The sequence below is a fragment of the Eschscholzia californica genome, unplaced genomic scaffold, assembly GCF_041429995.1.
Source record: "Eschscholzia californica isolate CP2 unplaced genomic scaffold, dmEscCali1.0.p SCAF_2, whole genome shotgun sequence".
NCBI classification, from domain to species: Eukaryota; Viridiplantae; Streptophyta; class Magnoliopsida; order Ranunculales; family Papaveraceae; genus Eschscholzia; species Eschscholzia californica.
The window spans coordinates 45,949,031-45,969,013 of NW_028238309.1; the positions used below are offsets into that span (position 1 = coordinate 45,949,031).

Genomic DNA, 19,983 nt, shown 5'->3' on the forward strand with positions numbered 1-19,983 from the left:
TTAATGAAACGAAAGTTTCTTTCTCAAAAAAAAAAGAATGCTAACTATTACTAATATCATTTATTATTATTTTATAAGAAATATATAATATTATTATTACATTCTTTTTTCAAAAATAAACATCGGTAGATTATTATCTTATCATATGAAACAATATTATCTTACTAATATTTTAAAAAATATTATTTGAACTTTTATAAACCTTTGGGTATGTGAAGACATTGATGGATATTTACTACGATAATATTTTTATTATTTTCTTACAATATGAAATAACATATTTTTACTCATATATCAAAACACAAATTCTTTAACTTTCAATGACAGTTTTATACCTGCGGGCATTAATGGACAATCGGTAGATATTTATTATTCTACTATTATTATCTTATTATATTCTACCATTATTATCTTATTATATGAAATAACATATTTTTACTAATATTTCAAAATATATTCTTTTACTTTCATAAACATCTAACTATTTGTGGACATTGTTGTTATCTTATCATACAAAATAAAATATTGAGTTAATTCCTATTTGACTCCCTTCTTTTTGACCAGCTTCCTTCTTACCCCCTATTTCTTGTAAATTCAAATTTGACCTTTTTTTTAAGATAAATTCCTTAGCTAACCCTTCCTATAAATTTATATGTTTAAAATAAAAAATTTAAGAAACATCCCTCCACCTCACCTCTCTCTCCCTCTATCTGACCCCTCTCTCTGTCTTCCCCGACAAGATCGCCGACCGGAAAATTTTCTGGCGGGCGACCTTGAAGATCAAATTTTTTTTACAAAAATTCACCTTTCTCTCTCTAAAAACTCCGACAAAAGGGTTTCCTTTCGCCGTAGTTTTTAGAAAACCCCTTCGTCAGAGTTTTTAGAGAGAGATGAAATTATTATTATTATTTTTAATCTTTCAAGGTCGCCGACCGGAAAATTTTCCGGCCGACGACCTAGTCGAAGAAGACAGAGAGAGAAGGGTGAGGTGGGGGGAGAGAGAAAGGTGAGGTGGAGTGTTTTCTATCATAATATACGGTCCCCAAATTCTCAGCCACGTCACTAGCTATATTTTCTGTATGCCTCGTGTTTATCCATCTCGAGTCATGTCCGTCCAAGAGATTCACGTTAAGTGCACACGTCTAACAATTCGAGTTACAAACAACATATGTAACTAAACTGTTGTAATTCTATGACTTCTTCTATCAACGGTTTTAATTTTACATTGTATATTGTATTATTGTTTAACTTACAAGCACTAGCTTGTTGTGATCATGGTTGTAGGCATCTAAGTATCCACGTGCCTAACGGTCCTACTAAGAATTTCAACAGGAGAATCAAAATGACCATGTCTTTTTATCAACAGCTCCGATTTAAAGATGCCAATCATAAAACACTTCCGGCCCTAGTGGTGGTCAAATAAACAGTTGACTGAAATATGAACGGTTGAGATTTTGCAGAAAAACTCAGAAGCACCACGTGAGTACGTGACAATGAGAATCCTCAGATTCTATTATGCTACTAGGGTGAATTTAACGTGGCCAGCTGTACGTATCTGACCCATAATAAAGGGGAATTAGGTCAAACGACCCGACCCTCCTTGTCAAAATTTTCATGGGAGCATCTATGGGCCTCTTCCAAAAATGCTATACACAACTCTCATCTATCAAAATGATTAAACCTAGAGAGATGTGGGAATCCGATTTTAAGTTCTCAGAAACCAGTCTGAGATGGTTTCTAAATTTAATCTTCTTGAAGGGAGATCCTCGAGATAATAAACCAACAAGAATAGTTTCATTCTTACTAGTGATTAATGATCTCACTGATTTTAGCTAGTCTCCGAAATTCTTATGTTTGAATAATCCACATCTACTTTTATAAGGTTAGTTTTCCGAAAAAAATTGTTTAGTGAGGAAGATAATGATTTTGGATGGCCACGAACAATGAATCCAAATAAATGAATCATTTGAAAAAAATGAAATGGAAATTCAACTTCTTTGATACAAATTTTGTATTTTTGTTTAATCCCGCCCCCTCCAATTTTTGAAATAGGTTTTTAATGATAATGGGTTGATGGAGATGATAACGAAATTTTAGGCCAAGCTGAAGAATTAAAAAACCACATAACTACGACAAGAATAAACAACTTGAGAAACCCTAAACATCAGTCTAGTCAGCCAATTGAGTTTAGACCGAGCATGAAAATAAGAACATCTAGAACAACAACCGTCATTTTCTCCTTAGATTAGGATGATGAAACACATGTGCAGAGAACAAAAAGATACTGTCTTCCATTAGATCGCAATGATACATCTCCATTAGATGAATATGGTAACTAATGGCGTTTTCTTCTCTTGATTTTTATATTCAACAACATAGAAAGAAAATGAAGAGGGGAAAAGCTTAATTTTAGAAGAAACCCCTAGGTGTGGAGAAAAAACATTCTAGTTTTGTAAAAAAACATAAAAACTTTGTGAGTCTAGACTCCTCACTTGGTACACACATTTTTTGGAAAAACTTTAAAGAAGTATATAACGTGATTGTACAAAGTGAGAATTTGGTCTTTAAGGGGGGGTAGTGGAGCAAGACTTTCGCGGACTCTTGAGAGTCCGAGAAAGTCTGAGGCATTCAAATCCAGACATTTGAGAGTCCACGAAAGTCTGAGGCATTCAAATCCAGACATTTGAGAGTCCACGAAAGTCTGAGGCATTCAAATCCAGACATTTGAGAGTCTATGAAAGTCCGAGGCATTCGATTGTAGACAAAATATGTTCCAGACTTTGGTGGACTTCATAGTTTGATGAATTTGTGAAGGATTTGGGACAAATTTGGAAGCCAAAATGTCTTTCAAAAAACAAGAGACATTTGAAGTCCATCATGTGATCAAAAAACAATAATAATATTAAAATAATAAATGTCTACCAAATGTCCATCAATGTCCACAAATATTCACAGATGTTTACGAAAGTCGAAAAATATATTTTTGAAATGTTAGTATAAATATATTATTTCATGTGATTAAACAATAATAATAATATTAAAATAATAAATGTCTACCAAATGTCTATCAATGTCCACAAATATTCACAGATGTCTACGAAAGTCGAAAAATATATTTTTGAAATGTTAGTATAAACATATTATTTCATGTGATTAAACAATAATAATAATATTAAAATAGTAAATGTCTACTAAATGTCCATCAATGTCCACAATATTTACAGATGTCTACGAAAGTCGAAAAATATATTTTTGAAATGTTAGTATAAATATATTATTTCATGTAATTAAAAAATAATAATAATATTAAAATAATAAATATCTACCAAATGTCCATCAATGTCCACAAATATTCACAGATGTTTACGAAAGTCGAAAAATATATTTTTGAAATGTTAGTATTAATATATTATTTCATGTGATTAAATAATAATAATAATATTAAAATAATAAATGTCTACCAAATATCCATCAATGTCCACAAATATTCACAGATGTCTACAAAAGTCGAAAAATATATTTTTGATTAGCACAATATAATATGCATTACACATTTTGTCAATGGACTCAAGATCTTAAAATGTCCCCAGGACATTTTGTCTATGGATCAAATGTCTTGAAATGTCTATAAAGACATTTTGTCTACAAACTCTCAATGTCTTGAAAATGTCTATGAACACATGTTGTCTATAATAACTCATCCGAAATGTCTTGAAATGTCTACGAAACATTTTGTCTATGAAAGTCTGTGAAAGTCCCGCTCCACTACCCCCCCCCCCCCCCCCTTAGAGGTAGTGAAGTGTAGTGGACAAAAGTGAACACGGCTGGAGGGGTGGTGAGGGTATGAGCTGGAAGGAGAGTGGGTGTGAACTGGCGAAAAGACCCGCAGAATTATATAGTTTTTAATTCAAATAAGGAGGAAGGGGTGTGAGTTGTTGTTGGCGATCCTCCTCGTGCCGACATCAAATGATGGTCACATCGTGCTCACTTGTACTATCTCCTCTTTCACTCTAGTCTATGTACGATGTCATGTGAAATAAAAAACTAAATGGTTTAGATCCAAAATTAGAGAGAGACGTGTGGCTAAGCAAATTTTTTTGATTTTAATTTTATACTGAGGGTATAATCTGTGTCTGTGAGACATAGACAGTTATTTCGAATACATTAAAGAGCTAAACATACAATTTCAAACATATACGTGGATAAGCATGAGCTAAACATCCAAATCAATTGACGTAAACAAACACAAACAAATAGTCAAAATCAATTCATAAACACTCTTCTTCCTGCGAGCCATATTGAACCCTCTTGGCACGACCATACATATCTTCGTCCCCTTTATATGCCTATTGAGATTGAGCTTGGTACGAAAGGATCATCTTTCTTGTTGTTCATAACATGAAGATGAACCTACGAGATAATTGAAATCCAGACTATAAAAAAGTGAGAAAGATGAAAAGTTATCCGAAAAAGAAAATGAAAATGGGAAGAATCTAGGTACAAAGCTAAAATCCTAATTTTTTTTTATTAAACCATAATTCATGCACAAGTGATAACAATCACAAGATCACGTGGTAGATCATTCTTATTCCTCTGAGAACTACATGAGAGTTACATAAGTAAAATTCATAGATCTTTCAAATGTAAAGTGTCTCATGAAGGGAAAGGAATTGACAAGACACAGACTAAAAAATGTAAATCCTAACTCTTAATCATAGCTAAAACCCTATATTGCTTAAGCCATTACTTTTTACGACTTATTTTTCTCGGATTGCTTGTCACAATTTATAGTCTTTCGTGAGCATTTCCTCGTAGAATTTTTGCTCATTGTTATTCCAAAACACAAAACAAAACTTCAAATTTGAAATAAGCATATTTCTTTATAAAACATAAATATACTTGTAGTTCGAGAGGATCAATGGAGGTTAAGGACTAATCTAATTCATTATCTTCTTCTTCTTCTTCTTCTATCATTACTCGGGCAAAATTACCAAAAAAGTGGGTGCCCCAATATCCTATAAAACAATATTTGGAACCTAGACATGAAATCATATGTAAGAAACCTAGACAAAATCCCTAAATGTATAACATAAAATTAAATGACATAAAATAGATTGAAACCTAAATAACATCCATATTACAAGAGAGGAGGGTATCTCTTAAGAATATACCGCCCCTTCTAATGGTTGGGATTTACTCTCCCAAGTTCATATTAGATGGTTGAGATTTTTCTCTCAATTATGAAAATTGTAATTTAATCAACTAATAGGGTATTATAGTAAAACAACTCCATTTTGAATTTGTCTGCCCAAACAAAAAGGACCCATCAATAACTTTCCTTCTCTTCCACCGTCTTTTTTCCATCTCTCGATCTCTCAAGCTCAGAAGTCCGATGAAACTCCTCTCTGTCTCTCAATCTTGCATAAAATCCACCACTTTAAAGATTTAGCAACATCAACTATTCCTCTCGTATCTCCCTTTTTCTCAATCTTGCATAAAATTCACCACTTTGAACAGAAAGGGAAGTATGCGGGGAGGGGGGATTTTACAGACTTCTCTGCTTAAATTTGGCAATCTTTTTTGAATCTTCAATCTTTTTTTAAATACTTCTAGTATTATTTTATACAATATATATATATATATATATATATATATATATATATATATATATATATATTTATAGTAAATATGTGTAGTTCGACATATATATATATATAGTAAATATGTGTAGTTCGACATATATATATATATAGTAAATATGTGTAGTTCGACCGGTTCAGTTTGGGCGGTTTTCAAAATTTCAAGCCGAAGCCAAACCAGACAGCGGTTGGTTGATCGATTTTTCAGCCGAGTCGAGCTGAATACTATTCGGTTCGGCCTAAAAATCATTCGGTCTGGTTCGGTCGAGTTCGGTCTGGTCGGTTTGGCCGACCGTTGCTCACCCCTATAAAGTAGTACACTTCATGAAGGTTCTTTTCAACTTGTGGTGCATGATATCTTATCTAAATCTTTCCATGATGACGTCAATTTGAAATTGAAATGATATTAGTAGATCCAACATTGAAATAAACCAAATATTTTTAGTAAGACGATGAAGCAAAACATGCTCAGAAGGTTTAATTTCATCACAACTTGAACAATTAGTCTGATTACCTATGTATGTAAACCTATGCTGACACACTGATTTTGAGGGTTCTATATATCATAGTCCAATCTAATCTAACACTACCATCTTTTTCTAAAATCTACCATCTTTTTCTAAAATCTAATGGTTCATATTCATTTGAACTCATGAGCGGGTATCACGAGCAAGTAAACGAACACCCGAAACGGACATACCTGGGTGGTGCGTCGGTTAGGCCCTTTTGCCAATGTCCATCTGATAGAAATCTATCGAGTAGGCAGTTTTGACCGGCTCGGACACCAGACACCGACGGACCCCTGGGACGTGGGCGAGTAGATGTGGGTTCCCGCCAAAATCCCACCCCGAAATTGAACATTGACCATATGGATACGTGTGCACCTCTTTTTTATTTTGTATTCTCAGTTGGCGCCCTAGGAGAATTCGCGGGAGAATTGATAATAATTCCTCACTCAAAAAGACCAAGTTTAAAACCCCAAGTGTCTCTGGTACGCTTTCTCTTTTTCTTCTTCGTCTTCGCGCGCAAAAATCCAAAATAAGAGTAAACAAAATTGAGAAATTAGCAGAAACCAAAAGCTTCCAAGATTTGAAGAGAAACCAAAGAATGTATAGAGAAGTACCACCAGATGATTCAAGTATGCAGAATCATTCACTGAATGATACGACCGACCTAGCGAAGATCTGGCCGATTTATTTCCCTGAAATCGAATTTTCCTTGAATGATCAAAAGTTTAAGCTCATAATCGAACTCTCTAACTTCTTTTCATCTCCCTCTGGCCGAAATCTAGTTGATCAGGTACGAATAATCAACTCACCTCAATCGTTCATCTAGAGATTTTCAATATTAGGGTTTTATTTTTTAGGCCATGACCTCAACTTAGCGTTTTAGTTCTCTGTGCATATGAAAATCTTTCCAACACCCATCACCACTTTTCTAGTTGTACTATATATTTTATGCTTGTTGCTTGCCTCTTTTTATTGTTTATTTGTTTTTTCTTGAATTGGGTTTTATTTGTTAATTGTCTAGGTAAAAGATGATGAAGTCCTGCAACTTGACCACCAACAGTTTCAGAAGATATGTGATGTTAAGAGGTTTAACGAATCCCTAGTGGTAGAACCGAAGGTTGCCCTGTCATGCATGGCTGCTGCAGTTCATAAGGTTGAGGATGAAAACACTTCATAGTTTAGTGAAATTCCAATTACTTTTTTTTTGTGTGGTTATCTCAGCCAACTCTCTCAGCAGATTTTGTTGTCGAAATGGGGGAATGGCGCTTCAGAGAGCAGTGCGAGGATAAAAGTTCGGTTGTATAACTATCCTGAGTCAATGATTGCTTTGAAGAATTTAAAAGCTGCCTATATTAGTAAGACCATCTTCGTTTGAGCCTTTTTCTTCTGTGGTTCTTTTCTGCTTAGTAGAAATGACCATCATAAGTAACCTGTCTTCCTTCTATGATATGATAGGCAAACTAGTATCAGTCCGTGGAACTGTTCTAAAAGCGAGCACTGTGAAGCCCTTAGTGATGCAAATGAACTTCTTATGTACAAAATGCGGTTCTGAAATCAAGCGTATCTTCCCTGAAGGAAAATTTTCTCCTCCAGCCGTATGTATTCTCCAGGGTTGCAAAAGCAGAACCTTTAACCCAATTAGATCTACTGCTAGGCCAATAGATTTTCAGAAGATAAGGTAAGTTTATTATATTCTTTATGTCTCTCTGATAGTTCAATAGTCTGTCTTGATCAGGGTCTTCCATTTGCTTCAGATGAGCAGGTTAGTGTTTAGTCTCTAATAGTGTAATACCAACTTAGTATCCCATTACTCCATGTCTTGGATCTTTCCAGGCTTCAGGAGCTGCTGAAATCTGAAAATCATGAGGAGGGTAGGGTGCCTCGAACTGTAGAATGTGAGTTAAGTGAAGATCTTGTTGATGCTTGCATCCCGGGAGATGTTGTAACTGTTACTGGAATTGTAAAAGTACTAAACAACTACATGGATATTGGAGGAGGTATGAAACAACAACTACTTAAATATGTATTCATGCATATTTTTATAGAATATACTCTGGTAGAGGGGTCTATGGTTGATAAAAAAGGTCCATCACTAGGTTATCTCCTTGTCGACTTCCATTGAACTTGGTAAAGGAACTTGCATTTGATCTCCAAGTGAGAGGGTCTATGCCCGGTTGGCTATAGGGAAAAAGGAAAAAAAAAAACGAATATCATTTTAAATGGGTTATGTGCCATACTCGGCCTGTCTTTCTGAGTGTCTATGAAGGATATACCATTAGGTTATGCTTATGAGTAACTACGTTTAGTCTATTAAGATTTATGAAAATAATATCTATTTCAAACCATCTATTATACAAAAAATGAAGTAAATAATTTTCCCGAAGTTTTGGTGGGAACAAATTGTTCTTAGAATTTTTTGTTATTGTTGGAAATAATCAAGTAAGATTTTGCTTCGGTTGGGTCGAAAATGAAAATTTTGGTGATTTCGGTGGAAACTTAATACCTTAACTAAGACTGAACTTTATTGGACAGCGAAAATTAGTCAAACAGATTTAAACTACCATGACTTGCCACAGCTAACATTTTAACTACCATGACTCCAACACTAACATGTTATATGGTTTAAGAGTATAATAAAAAGGTTTTCTCAAATTTAAACTACCACTACTTGCCACCACTAACATTTGGATGTAAATTGCAAAATTTGCATGAGCATCCCCCTATTTCAAAGTGTAGGTGAATGAGTTGCTTGTGTTTACTCTTCAGCAATAAGGATGGTCCAAAAAATCTCCACCCTCCTTGTCGTCCAATGCTCCCTTTTTATTTTGTGAAGACATGTAGTCTCTACTAGTCACCTACACATACTCGCAAAGGGGCCATCTCATCGGTAGTTGTCTTGTAACTCTTTCACGGACAAAGCCAAGATGCAGCCTCCTATAATTGTTTTGTAGAGCATTTCTGTCTTCCTGCGCGGAACTAATACCCGTGACCAATAAAGAAAATGGTCAAAGTCAAACCAATAGATAATTATTATGAAAAACTTCTTTGTTATAAGAGCAAGATTTGCAAAGAACATGCCCGTCTTTACAGTTCGTAACATTTATGTGATTAGAAATCACGAAAAGTGACGTTATGCTTAATTGCTTACACTGTAACGGTGTTTTGTCCCTCCTATATTTGATGGTTGTTATAAATTGCTCTGTCCATGTCATGCTTTTAGTGTGTTGAAATCTTAATTTTGAAGAATACACTCAAGAAAACATTGAATTTTTCAGGGAAATCAAAAAGCAAGAATCAAGGTTTATACTATTTGTATCTAGAAGCAGTTTCAATTAAAAATTCCAAGTCCCAGTCAGCAACTGAAGGTTCACAAGATACTGGTAGCAACGCTAGAGCCACAGAGATGTTTGATTTGTACTCATTTTCTCCAAGGGATCTGGAATTTATTGTTAAATTCTCCGAGGAGCATGGTTCGGATGTATTCCGTCAAATCATTCATTCTTTTTGTCCCTCCATCTATGGGCATGATCTGCTGAAAGGTGGCCTTCTACACATTTTGCTCTAGTGTATTCCTTCTATCTCGTTTAGATTTTGTATTAATCTTCGTTGTGTTAGTTTCATCTCCTCTCGGGATCATCTAAAGTTTAGTAGTCCAATTGAACTTTCCAGTCACCACTACCTTAGTGTTACAGCATGGAGTCACATCTTTGTACACCATAGGTAAGGGAACCCACGTGGTACAAAAATTCACAGCATGTTTCTCCTGTGGTCCCATTATAAATCTGAGAAACTCACATTGTGCATCTCTAGTTGGTTTTAGATGTCTCTGCGTTTCGAAATGATTGTGGCCGGGCTCTTTTACTAATAATTTTCTCTATCTATTTCTCAAAGCGGGAATAGCACTATCACTTTTTGGAGGAGTACGAAAGCATTCAATGGATCAAAATAAGGTTCCTGTACGTGGAGACATTCATGTCATTGTTGTTGGTATGATCTTAGCCTAGTTGAATTTCCTTAACCGGGTGAAGGAATTTGAAGGTTTACCTGTCTGATGCTTTCAATGCGTTGCGGTAAAGATTGTAGTGCAGATACTGCGTCTAAAATTGACAATGAATGTGATCTTGTTAGGTGATCCTGGACTAGGGAAGAGCCAACTGCTGCAAGCAGCTGCGGCTGTTTCTCCGAGAGGGATCTATGTGTGTGGTAACGCAACAACAAATGCTGGCCTTACTGTAGCTGTTGTGAAAGATCATATGACAAGTGATTATGCATTTGAAGCTGGTAAATCCTTTAATCTTGATCAATGTCTTAAAATATGGTTTTACTCCTCGAGGTGGTTTGCTCTCACAAGGCAAGGCGACACCTCCATGCGTAGGTGTAAACTATTTTTTTGTGTTAAATAAACAACATACTAATATTTTTGTGTTGCCCAACAACTCAAAAATGACACGTGACTTCAGATACACACGTTTTCTTCTCGAGTTCAAATATGTACACTTCGAGGCATGAGGTGACCGCCTCGCCTCGAGGCGCACGCCTTGAAAGTTTTTTAAAACATTGATCTTGATTGTCTTTCCAAACCAGTTAATTGCCCATCCTCTTATATTTACGATACCAGCAATTAATTGCCTGTAGTCCTGGAAACTGCAAGAGATGTAGACGACCTTTTGGTTCTACAACGGAGAAGTTCTTTCGTTTTCGGCACCACCATTTTCAAATATTTAAACTCTCACTCGAGTGGGTTGAAGAATTACTATATTCTCGTCAAATTTTACAATATATTCTGTAAATTTCATCACTTCCACCATATTCTATAATTTCCGTTGAAACTTCATTATTTGCTCTGGTTAGACCTAAAAGGTTTTACTCTTTTGGGTGGGGTCAAAATTACCTTCAAATCTATCCTTATTGTTTAAGGGATGATAAAGTCAGCAGGCCCATTCCCTTCCTAAAGAACCCAACTCTTTGTGGCATCTAAAGGCGTTTAGACATTCAAGAAATGGTTAATTTGTTTTCTTTTATAACTGACAAAAATAAAATGTGCGAGTAGGTGCCATGGTACTTGCAGATCGTGGATTGTGTTGTATTGATGAGTTCGATAAAATGTCTGCCGAGCATCAGGTCTTCCTTTTCTTCCTCTATCGTACCATTAGAAATTTCTAACCTACACTGCAAGATAATTTGGTTTTAGTAAGGATTTTATTTATTTTAGGCTCTACTAGAAGCCATGGAGCAACAATGTGTCTCCGTTGCAAAGGCTGGACTTGTAGCAAGCTTATCAGCGCGGACTTCTGTTTTAGCAGCAGCAAACCCCGTTGGGGGTCATTATAAGTAATATTTCCAAAACCCATTTCTTTTATTCTTTTGCAGACGCTTAAAGGCTCTTAAGAGTTATTTCTTAGGATTTCCACTTCGTATGGTTTACTCATTCTTGCTATGGTGTACTTTGAAATTCGAACATTGTTTAATAGCACTAGCCATTTTCATGGTCACCACTTACTAGTTAATGAAGACACGTTGTACACACTTTTTTGTTCTTTTTCTCGATGACAGTTTATAGATATTATAGTTCCTAAATCTTTTAATGTTATTATGATGTTAAAATATTAGCATTAGTTGTTTTCAATGCAAAGTATTTTGGTTAGTTAAAGGGTTTAAGACTTGAAGAATAATGTGCTAAATTTACTACATACTCCAAAAGCATTACTCTTTCTTCCACATGGACCGTAATTGGTTATTGTTGTGATGCTACATTCTCATAATTCACATCTTCAATTCCATTCACAGTCGTGCAAAAACTGTCAACGAGAATTTAAAGATGAGTGCTGCCCTCCTCTCCCGATTTGATTTGGTCTTCATTTTACTAGACAAACCAGATGAAGTGCTGGATAAGCGACTGTCTGAGCACATTATGTCGGTAAGTTACCATATCTGTAGCCCAAACTTTTTGCCGATGCTAAAACATTTATAAAAGATTATACTTTCTTATCTAGGGTATGTGTATATGTCCATAGGGAGCTGGCCTAATATTATGCCAAACTTATCTCTCATGGAATGGTTGTAAGAACTAAAAAGCAAATACTAGGTAGAACTGCATTGGGAAATTCACATGGTAACCGAAAAAATGAACTACAGAAGTTCGTTTTTTATGTAATAAATCTAGGTCAACCCCATGGAATGGTGAGTCCTGAATTCTGCTGATTAGCGTAACTCGTAAGATTGGTCCATTTGGGACATTTCTGTTTTTGTTGACGAAATGCGTTTGTGACTGTTTCTTTTGCAGCTTCATGCAGGATATGGAGATCATTCACCTTCCCCGAAGAAGCTTTGTAGAGGTGCTTTACTGGTACTTAACTATTAACCAAGATCTTAGAACATGTCTCTGAAATAAGATGCCTTTATCCCACATTGTGCAGCACTGGTGATTGATGGAGACACAATAGTAAAGCGTGGTTCCCTAGTTTCAAGGTTGAGACTTGATCCAGTCAAGGACAGAGGCTTTGTTCCATTGCCTGGTTCACTTCTTCGCAAATACGTTGCTTATGCGAGGAGCTTTGTCTTCCCTAGGTGATTTAACTGTTTTCAATATTCAGTGGTAATTTCTGAAACGAATTTTCCGAAAATGGAAACTATAAGTGACTAGTTTTGAATTTTTTGGGTATAGGATGTCAAAACCTGCAGCAGAAATTATACAGAAGTTCTATTTACAATTGAGACACCACAGTAATTCTGCTGATGGTACACCAATAACAGCACGCCAGTTAGAAAGTTTAGTTCGGCTTGCAGAAGCGCGAGCAAGGGTAGACTTGAGAGAAGAAATTACAGCTCAAGATGCCCTGGTGAGTTCACTCTCACAAAACAGTTTATTAAACTTCATGCTGATACAATAAATAGTCTGCATCTCTCCTCTTAAGGTTCATGTATATGTAAATCAATTAAATCACTTCTGTGGAATCTTCAGCACTATGAAGCACCTTTATCTCTCTCGTTGAGGTTTTTGTTTCTTGTCGAGTGTTGACTTTGGAATTCTGAGGTTTGTGCTGAATGATTAACCAGTTTCTAAAAGTGAATCTAATACCTCCATCTTTAAAATTTTCTTTGCTACCCTTCAAGGATGTTGATAAGCTTTGGAATCACATCCTATTCCTCAACCAAATGGTTAATAATCAACTCATAGTCTGTTGGAAAACATGAAGAGGTCAGTGTCAAGATTCCAAACCAATCGAGTTGGACCAAAAAACACTACTCTGAAGCAGGCTTTTAGGTGTTAGTTCATCTTACTCGCATAAAGATTAATAATTTCATACATATCTTGGTAGCTTCTATTTTTTGGTAGGCATTAAGGCTGAACCTGGAGTGCCTAGGTTTGTATGTATTAAGTATGACGAACATGAACGACTGACTTAAAATCTGATGACCATTTTGGAGTTTTTACATGTAGAAAGAAGACTGCGCACATACACACACATACACACACATACACCTTTAACTCCACAGGAACTGGCACATGATTTCCTATCTCTTTCGTTTCTTTCAGGATGTGGTTGAAATTATGAATGAATCCTTGTACGATAAATATGTAGATGAGCATGGTCGTGTTGATTTTGGTCGAAGTGGTGGGATGAGTCAACAGAAAGAGGCAAAACGATTTCTAAGTGCTCTTAATAAACAATCAGAGTTGGAGCAAAAAGATTGCTTCTCGATTTCTGTAAGCATAAATATGCTTTCATATCTAGCAATTACTTTTTCTTATTGAAGTTTAGTCGTATGTATATACATATTCTGTTTCTGCGTATCAGGAAATATACAGTTTGGCAGACAGGATTGACTTGAGAGTTCCAGACATCGACACATTTGTGGATAACTTAAATAGTGTTGGTTACTTACTGAAGAAAGGGCCAAAGATGTATCAGGTACTGTATCTGTATGAACTAAGAAACAAACATGAATAGCGACCGGCTTACGTGATATTGGACTTGGGTGCCTGTAAAAGAGTCCGGCAATGTTATAGATGTCATTTTTTACGAAAATTAGATTATACATATCCTCATTGGGGCTCGACGAAACATCCCAAAACAGAAAAATGAAAAAAATGAAGTGACAGTTCATCAGTGACTATCAGACTATTGCTCAGAGGATAGGGATAAAAATTGAAAATTTACCAAGAATCAGGTTACTTAGAAGAGTTTGCTCATTTTCTTGAATTACTTAAGGTGCTATACTAGCATGTTTTTGTTCCACGGATTCCTTTTCATGAGATTAGGTGTGCTCATGCAGGTCTTGTCGTCATCTTACTCTCGGAGTCAAACATCGAGATCAAGGTGCTAACTCCATTTTGCTGGATTGCTCATCAGAAAGATATCTGTAGAACCCAAGGTCCTTGCCACATTCTACTCCAGGATGTTTCGAATAAAAAGCAAATCAATGTCATTGTTCGTACTTGAATACTCATGAGTCACGACAAATATGTATTGTATATGTACTTGTCGAAAAGTTTAATCTTAAAAAGAAAATGAAATTCAGTTGATACCAGATTTCTCAATGAAGGCACAAGGGTTTTTTTTCGTCTCTGCCTATTTCTTTTATTTCTTTCATTGAGGAAATATGCAGGTTTTGTTTTTTTTGCAGTCAAATAAGAAGCCATTAACAAAAAGACAAGGATATACTCAAGAGCATTTCACGACATTTATAACATATACTATTCTACTGGTATGTATATTTGTATTCTTTCATTAATACATATAGAACACAGTTGATCGAATAGCTACTCTGTTTTGAATAAACTTACACTTGTACCTTTGTGCTGAATAAGTGAATAGATTCACCATGACACTGCATTCATTTACTTTGCATCTTGATCATTTTGTTAGCTCGTAATAAACAGTTCTTGGACAGAATCATCAGGCATAAGCACTGCCTGACTAAAGCCATCCTCACTCCCAATCACTGCCTGGTTCTAGTCGCCACTCACTCCCGTAATAAGAGTTCGGAAGTCCCAACCAAAACTTGAAAGCCTCTGCAGCTCTTTTTCTCTCACTTCTTCTATCTTGTCTAGCCTTTGAAGCATGCTTACTTGTGAACATCCTCGAATGCATCTCCACATAAATTCTTGTATACTTGGTCTTATTCGGGGATATCCCATTTTCCTCCATGCAAGCAACTATCTCCAAGGCTTTCTTAAAGAAAGCAGCTCTTACACATACATCACCAAGAGTATCAAGAAGACCTTCATCAGGCTTCAATGGCGGAAGTGTACAAACTCCTTCCTTTTCTTCCTTCAACCTATTCTTAACTTCATTCCAAAGCAGAAGAGCTTCCCCTGGTTTTCTCGCTACTGCTATCCCATTTGCAAGACTTCCATAAGTAGCTACATCAGGGTAAAACCCATTCTCTTTCATTCTCTGAATTATTTTCTTTGCTTCTTCAACTAACCCTAATTTACAGTAAGCTTCCGTCAACATATTCCATGCAACTTGATCAACTTTTACTCTTGGGTCTTTCAGCATTTCATCAAAAACTTTATTAGCTAATTTTGGTTGACCACTTGATGCAAATGCTTTCATCAATGTAGTATAACTAATTTTTGTAGGTGCAATTCCTTTTGATCTCATCTGATTGAAATAGTCCAGCGCTTGTGCACTATCATCAATAAGTATGCATCCATCAATCAAGATATTATATGAAACAACATCAGGCTCAATTCCAAGATCACTCTCCATTTCGCCAATCAACTCCTTTGCCTTATCGATTTGAAGTTGTTGACAATACCCTTTGAGCAAAACATTGTAAGTAATCTTATTTGCAGGAACACCAACCCTAGCCATCTCTGCAAGTACTTGCCTAGCACGTTCCATTGCTCCAACCTTGACTAATGCAGATATAACAGTAGTATATGTTACATGATCGGGATGACTAGAACTATCACTCTGAAGCCTCATTGCTTCGAGCATTCGAACAACATCACTAATTCGTCCTTCTTTCATATACCCTTTCATCAATGTGGTATACATTCTAGCATCTGGTTTATAAACTTTGGGTAACAATGGTGGTTCATAATTACTCAAAGTTGTAGGTTTCGGTAGCAACTTACTAAATACATTCTCTTCGATTTGTTTCGGGTTATCTAAAGTAGAATCTCGGATGATTTTACAGAGATCTCGGCGACCATCTCTCATAGCTTGAACCATTTTTTCTGCAGTTTCTAAATCATTGAAACCAACAAAAGCAGCAAGGAGAGAATGCAAAGTAGTAATACAAGGAACAATTCCTTCATCAATAATTCTTTCCAATACAAAAACAAGTAAGTCTTTTCGATTAGCTCTAGCACAAAGCTTGATCAAAATATTATAAGTAAGAACATCTGGTTTAGCATTAAACTCAGGCATTTCGTCGAACAGTTGAAGGAACTTATTAGTATCACCAAGATTAGCACAAGCATTAAGAACGGCATTAAATGCTGCTGTATCTGGGTGGGCATCGGAAGCTATGGAAGGGTCAGTTAATCGACGAAGGCGAGAGGTAACAGAATTAAAGAGTTTTAGGGCTTCAAGAGGACCATCATCTGGAGAAGCAGCAAGACGACTAGTAACTGCACTCCAGGCTTTAACATGAGGAAGATAACCAGAATGAAGCATGGATTTAATAATGGAGGTAGCATAGAGGGTATGACCGGCTTTGGCGGAGGCCACAGCGAGGAGACCGAGGGAGTTGGAGTCGAGGCGGTGGAGCTGACGAAGGTCTCGGAGGCGACGGATGATGGACTGAGCACGGGTGAAGGATTCTTTGGTGTTTTGGTAGGATAATTGGGAGACAAGACGGCTTAGACATTGAGAATCTGGGAGATGAGAAGAGTGGAAGTAGTTGAGCCATGCTTCTTCTGTCTTTCTCTGACGGAGTAGTGACAGAAGTTGTTGGTCTCCGGTGGTGGTGTTGGTGGTGGAAAGGGAGGAGGATTCTGTGTGATTGGTGGCGTGAGTTCGAAATGAGCTTTTAGGTGGCTTGGAGTTCTTGGTGGTGGTGGGGAAGAGTATTGGAGGCAACGATTGGAATGGAGATGGGTGGGTTAAAGGAAATGGGTTTGTTGAGGATATGGTTGTTATCATGGCTTCTCCATATACTTCTAGAGAGAGAAAGAGAGAGTATAAAGAGAGGGGATCTAATCTAAAGAGGATTAGATATTTTAGGGGGTCAGAAGAAGAAGAATTCTATAGTTAGGAGATTGAAATGGGGTGGATGGGGTTAGTGGTACGTGAAGGGATTATATCCTCTACTTTAGCAACCAAGATGGTTTGACCAATATAGCACTGCAATGGTTCTATTTAGATTAGGGTTATTTCCCTAATAGCCCTCAACTTTGTGACCGATTTCCTGTCTAGCCCCCTACTTTGTCAAAAATACCTAAGTGGCTCCCTTTTTCAGATTTCGTTATAACCTCGTTAACTAGTCATTACTTCTCTCTCATCCAACTCATCGGCTCTCTCTGCCACCTCATCTTCTCGCCACCTCATTTTCTTCACGGGCGAAGGTTGCCGACCGGCTAATTTTCCGGCAGCGACCTTCAAACATAATTTTTTTTTAAACTCTCCTTTCTCTCTCTAATTTTTTTAAAAAAATTTCTCTCTCCTCTCTCTTTCTCTAAATACTCCGGCGAAGGGGTTCCCTTCGCCGGAGTATTTAGAGAGTTTTTTTAAACTTTTTTTTTTTAGAGAGAGAGGAGAGTTTAATAAATTTTTTTTAATATTTGAAGGTCGCCGACCGGAAAATTGCCGGGCGACGACCTTCGCTGGTGAAGACGATGAGGTGGCAGAGAGAGCCGATGAGTTGGATGAGAGATAAGTAATGACTAGTTAGCGGTGTTATAACAGAATCTGAAAAAAGAGGCCATCTGGGTATTTTTGACAAAGTAGGGGGCTAGCCAGGAAACCGGTTACAAAGTTGGGGGCTATTAGGGAAATAAATGGTAAAGATGGCTGCTCCTAGCAAAATGAGAAAACGTAAAATGAGGATTTTATAATGCCCAAAGTTGTTAAAGGTGTATTTTGCCTCCAAGACTCGAATCAAGTTGACTAAATTTAGTTAGAAGCAATGCCATCCCCTTCTTCTCTTGCAAAGGTCGCGCAAACCAGCGACAATTTCCAGCTGACGAACGTAAGTTAAAAAAGAAATTCTCTCTTGTTCTTCATCTTCTTCTTCCTCTCTTTACCCTCTCTTTTACCTCTGTCTCCGGCGAAGGGGAGGAGCCCCATTTGTCGGAAACGTCTTGTTTCCAGACGAAAACCAGACCTTTAAGGTCTTGTTTCAAACCAGAAGCCGGAGTTACTGAGAAGAAAGAAGTGGAAGCCCACACTTATGGACAAACAAAGAAAGAGAGGACAAACAAAGAGAGAGAAACATAAGAAGAAAAGTAAGAGAGAGAAAGAAATACCCACTGTTACCATTGCTTTACCTGGTTCCATCATTGATAACACACAATCTTATGAACTCGCTACTAGGGTAATTCCTTTCACTCCATTTCTTCCCCCAAATTTCAGACCAGATCTTCTAATAAGCAAAAAGTTTAGGCAAAGATTCTAATAAGCTTATTCTCGCAATTCATTTAAGATAACTTGTAATATGTTTATCCGAATTAAAAACTAGGTTGATCCATCATGAAGAGTGGTTAAAATGTGAAGATGATTCAGAAGATAGTAATTCTGCATTTGTTAAAAAAACATCACAAAGATTAGGAAATCAATTTTCATGAACTCAAAGCTACGCAAATCCAGTGTTTAGACAACAAGATAATGCTAATTCATCTTCAAAACAATTTACAAGTTATCAAAATCAAAATATCAAACCACAACCACAGTACAAGACGATGAGTCAATCAAATCAACTAGCATACTCAAATCAATTGGGGGAGAAAACAAAGTATGGTTTTCTATACTATATTCTTTTTCTTGATGATTAGTCGAAATGTGTGGTTTTATCCACTTATCACAAGATCATAAAGAATCAGATGTTTCAAACATTTTAAGTCTTCCGCTGCGAATCTTTTTCTACCTCCATTAAGTTCTTTTAGAGTGTGATGGATTACTTGTGCTTACAAAGGAAGACTTTAAAGCTTTTGTTGATCAAAGTGGCATTCTTTTTCGCACCTCTTGCCTTTATACTCAACAAAATATGAGAGGCGAAAGGAAGAATCGACATATTACTGAGGTAGGAAATACTCTCTTATTTCACACTTCTTTGTCTAAGATCTTCTAGTTGATGCCTATAGTACTAGAGTTTTTCTGATGAGATGAAGAAGGTTTACGATAATCAGTATGTTTCACATAATATGTAGAATGTTCATCAAATTTCTCTTGAGCAGACAACCATTGCTCATGATGAAGAAGACGAGATCTAAGTTCAGGAAAATTGTTTCTAGTTGTTCTATTATCAATAACAACTATAAATTGACTGTAATCTTTTCCTAATCCAGCTAGAACAATTCGAACTATCTCTTTCTCAGAGATTTTATCATTAACTACAATTAAAGAATTAGAGAGTGATTTAATTTTTCGTAAATACTCACTGATTGTTGTTGATCCTTTCCGAGTATTCTGAATCTCTCTTCGAAGAAGATCTTGTTTCCTCTCAAACTCTTCAGCATAAATTGTGATGGCGGCCATCCCACCAATTGGCCTCACGGCCAACCCAATAACAGGCCCAACGGCCAATATCCCATAATAGGATAAGTTCTAGTTTAGTATTTAGGGTTACCATATTTAGAGTCCTAGCAATCAAGGAAAGTATCCTTAGTAGTTATCTTCTTTCTTTATTTGAGTCTATCTAGGAAAGTCTAATCTCTATAT

The 19,983-nt window shown here is 36.4% G+C and overlaps 2 protein-coding genes across 2 annotated transcripts; one reads left to right on the forward strand and one right to left on the reverse strand.

Annotated features, from left to right (window-relative positions):
- The first annotated feature begins 6,285 nt into the window (after nt 1–6,285).
- MCM8 (minichromosome maintenance 8) lies at nt 6,286–14,716 on the forward strand. Its single transcript, XM_086660008.1, has 17 exons — nt 6,286–6,938; nt 7,170–7,301; nt 7,386–7,503; nt 7,604–7,826; nt 7,982–8,145; nt 9,424–9,687; nt 10,040–10,135; nt 10,277–10,429; nt 11,199–11,269; nt 11,361–11,479; nt 11,936–12,065; nt 12,432–12,483; nt 12,565–12,715; nt 12,813–12,987; nt 13,686–13,856; nt 13,948–14,061; nt 14,426–14,716. Exons 1-17 carry the CDS (start codon nt 6,747–6,749, stop codon nt 14,474–14,476), a joined length of 2,376 nt encoding a protein of 791 aa, XP_086516134.1. The 5' UTR covers nt 6,286–6,746; the 3' UTR covers nt 14,477–14,716.
- A 75-nt stretch (nt 14,717–14,791) lies between these two features.
- Nucleotides 14,792–17,452, reverse strand: HCF152 (Tetratricopeptide repeat (TPR)-like superfamily protein). The gene has a single exon (XM_086660009.1). The coding sequence runs from the start codon at nt 17,248–17,250 to the stop codon at nt 15,082–15,084; it is 2,169 nt and encodes a 722-aa protein (XP_086516135.1). The 5' UTR covers nt 17,251–17,452; the 3' UTR covers nt 14,792–15,081.
- Nucleotides 17,453–19,983: the final 2,531 nt, after the last annotated feature.

Excerpts from the sequence above, each read along its gene's own strand:
- MCM8 (XM_086660008.1), top strand. The coding sequence starts at position 6,747 with ATGTATAGAGAAGTACCACCAGATGATTCAAGTATGCAGAATCATTCA. Across the intron at positions 7,827-7,981 it reads ATAGATTTTCAGAAGATAAG|GCTTCAGGAGCTGCTGAAAT; the intron begins GTAAGTTTATTA and ends GGATCTTTCCAG. Across the intron at positions 11,270-11,360 it reads AAATGTCTGCCGAGCATCAG|GCTCTACTAGAAGCCATGGA; the intron begins GTCTTCCTTTTC and ends TATTTATTTTAG.
- HCF152 (XM_086660009.1), bottom strand. The coding sequence starts at position 17,250 with ATGATAACAACCATATCCTCAACAAACCCATTTCCTTTAACCCACCCA.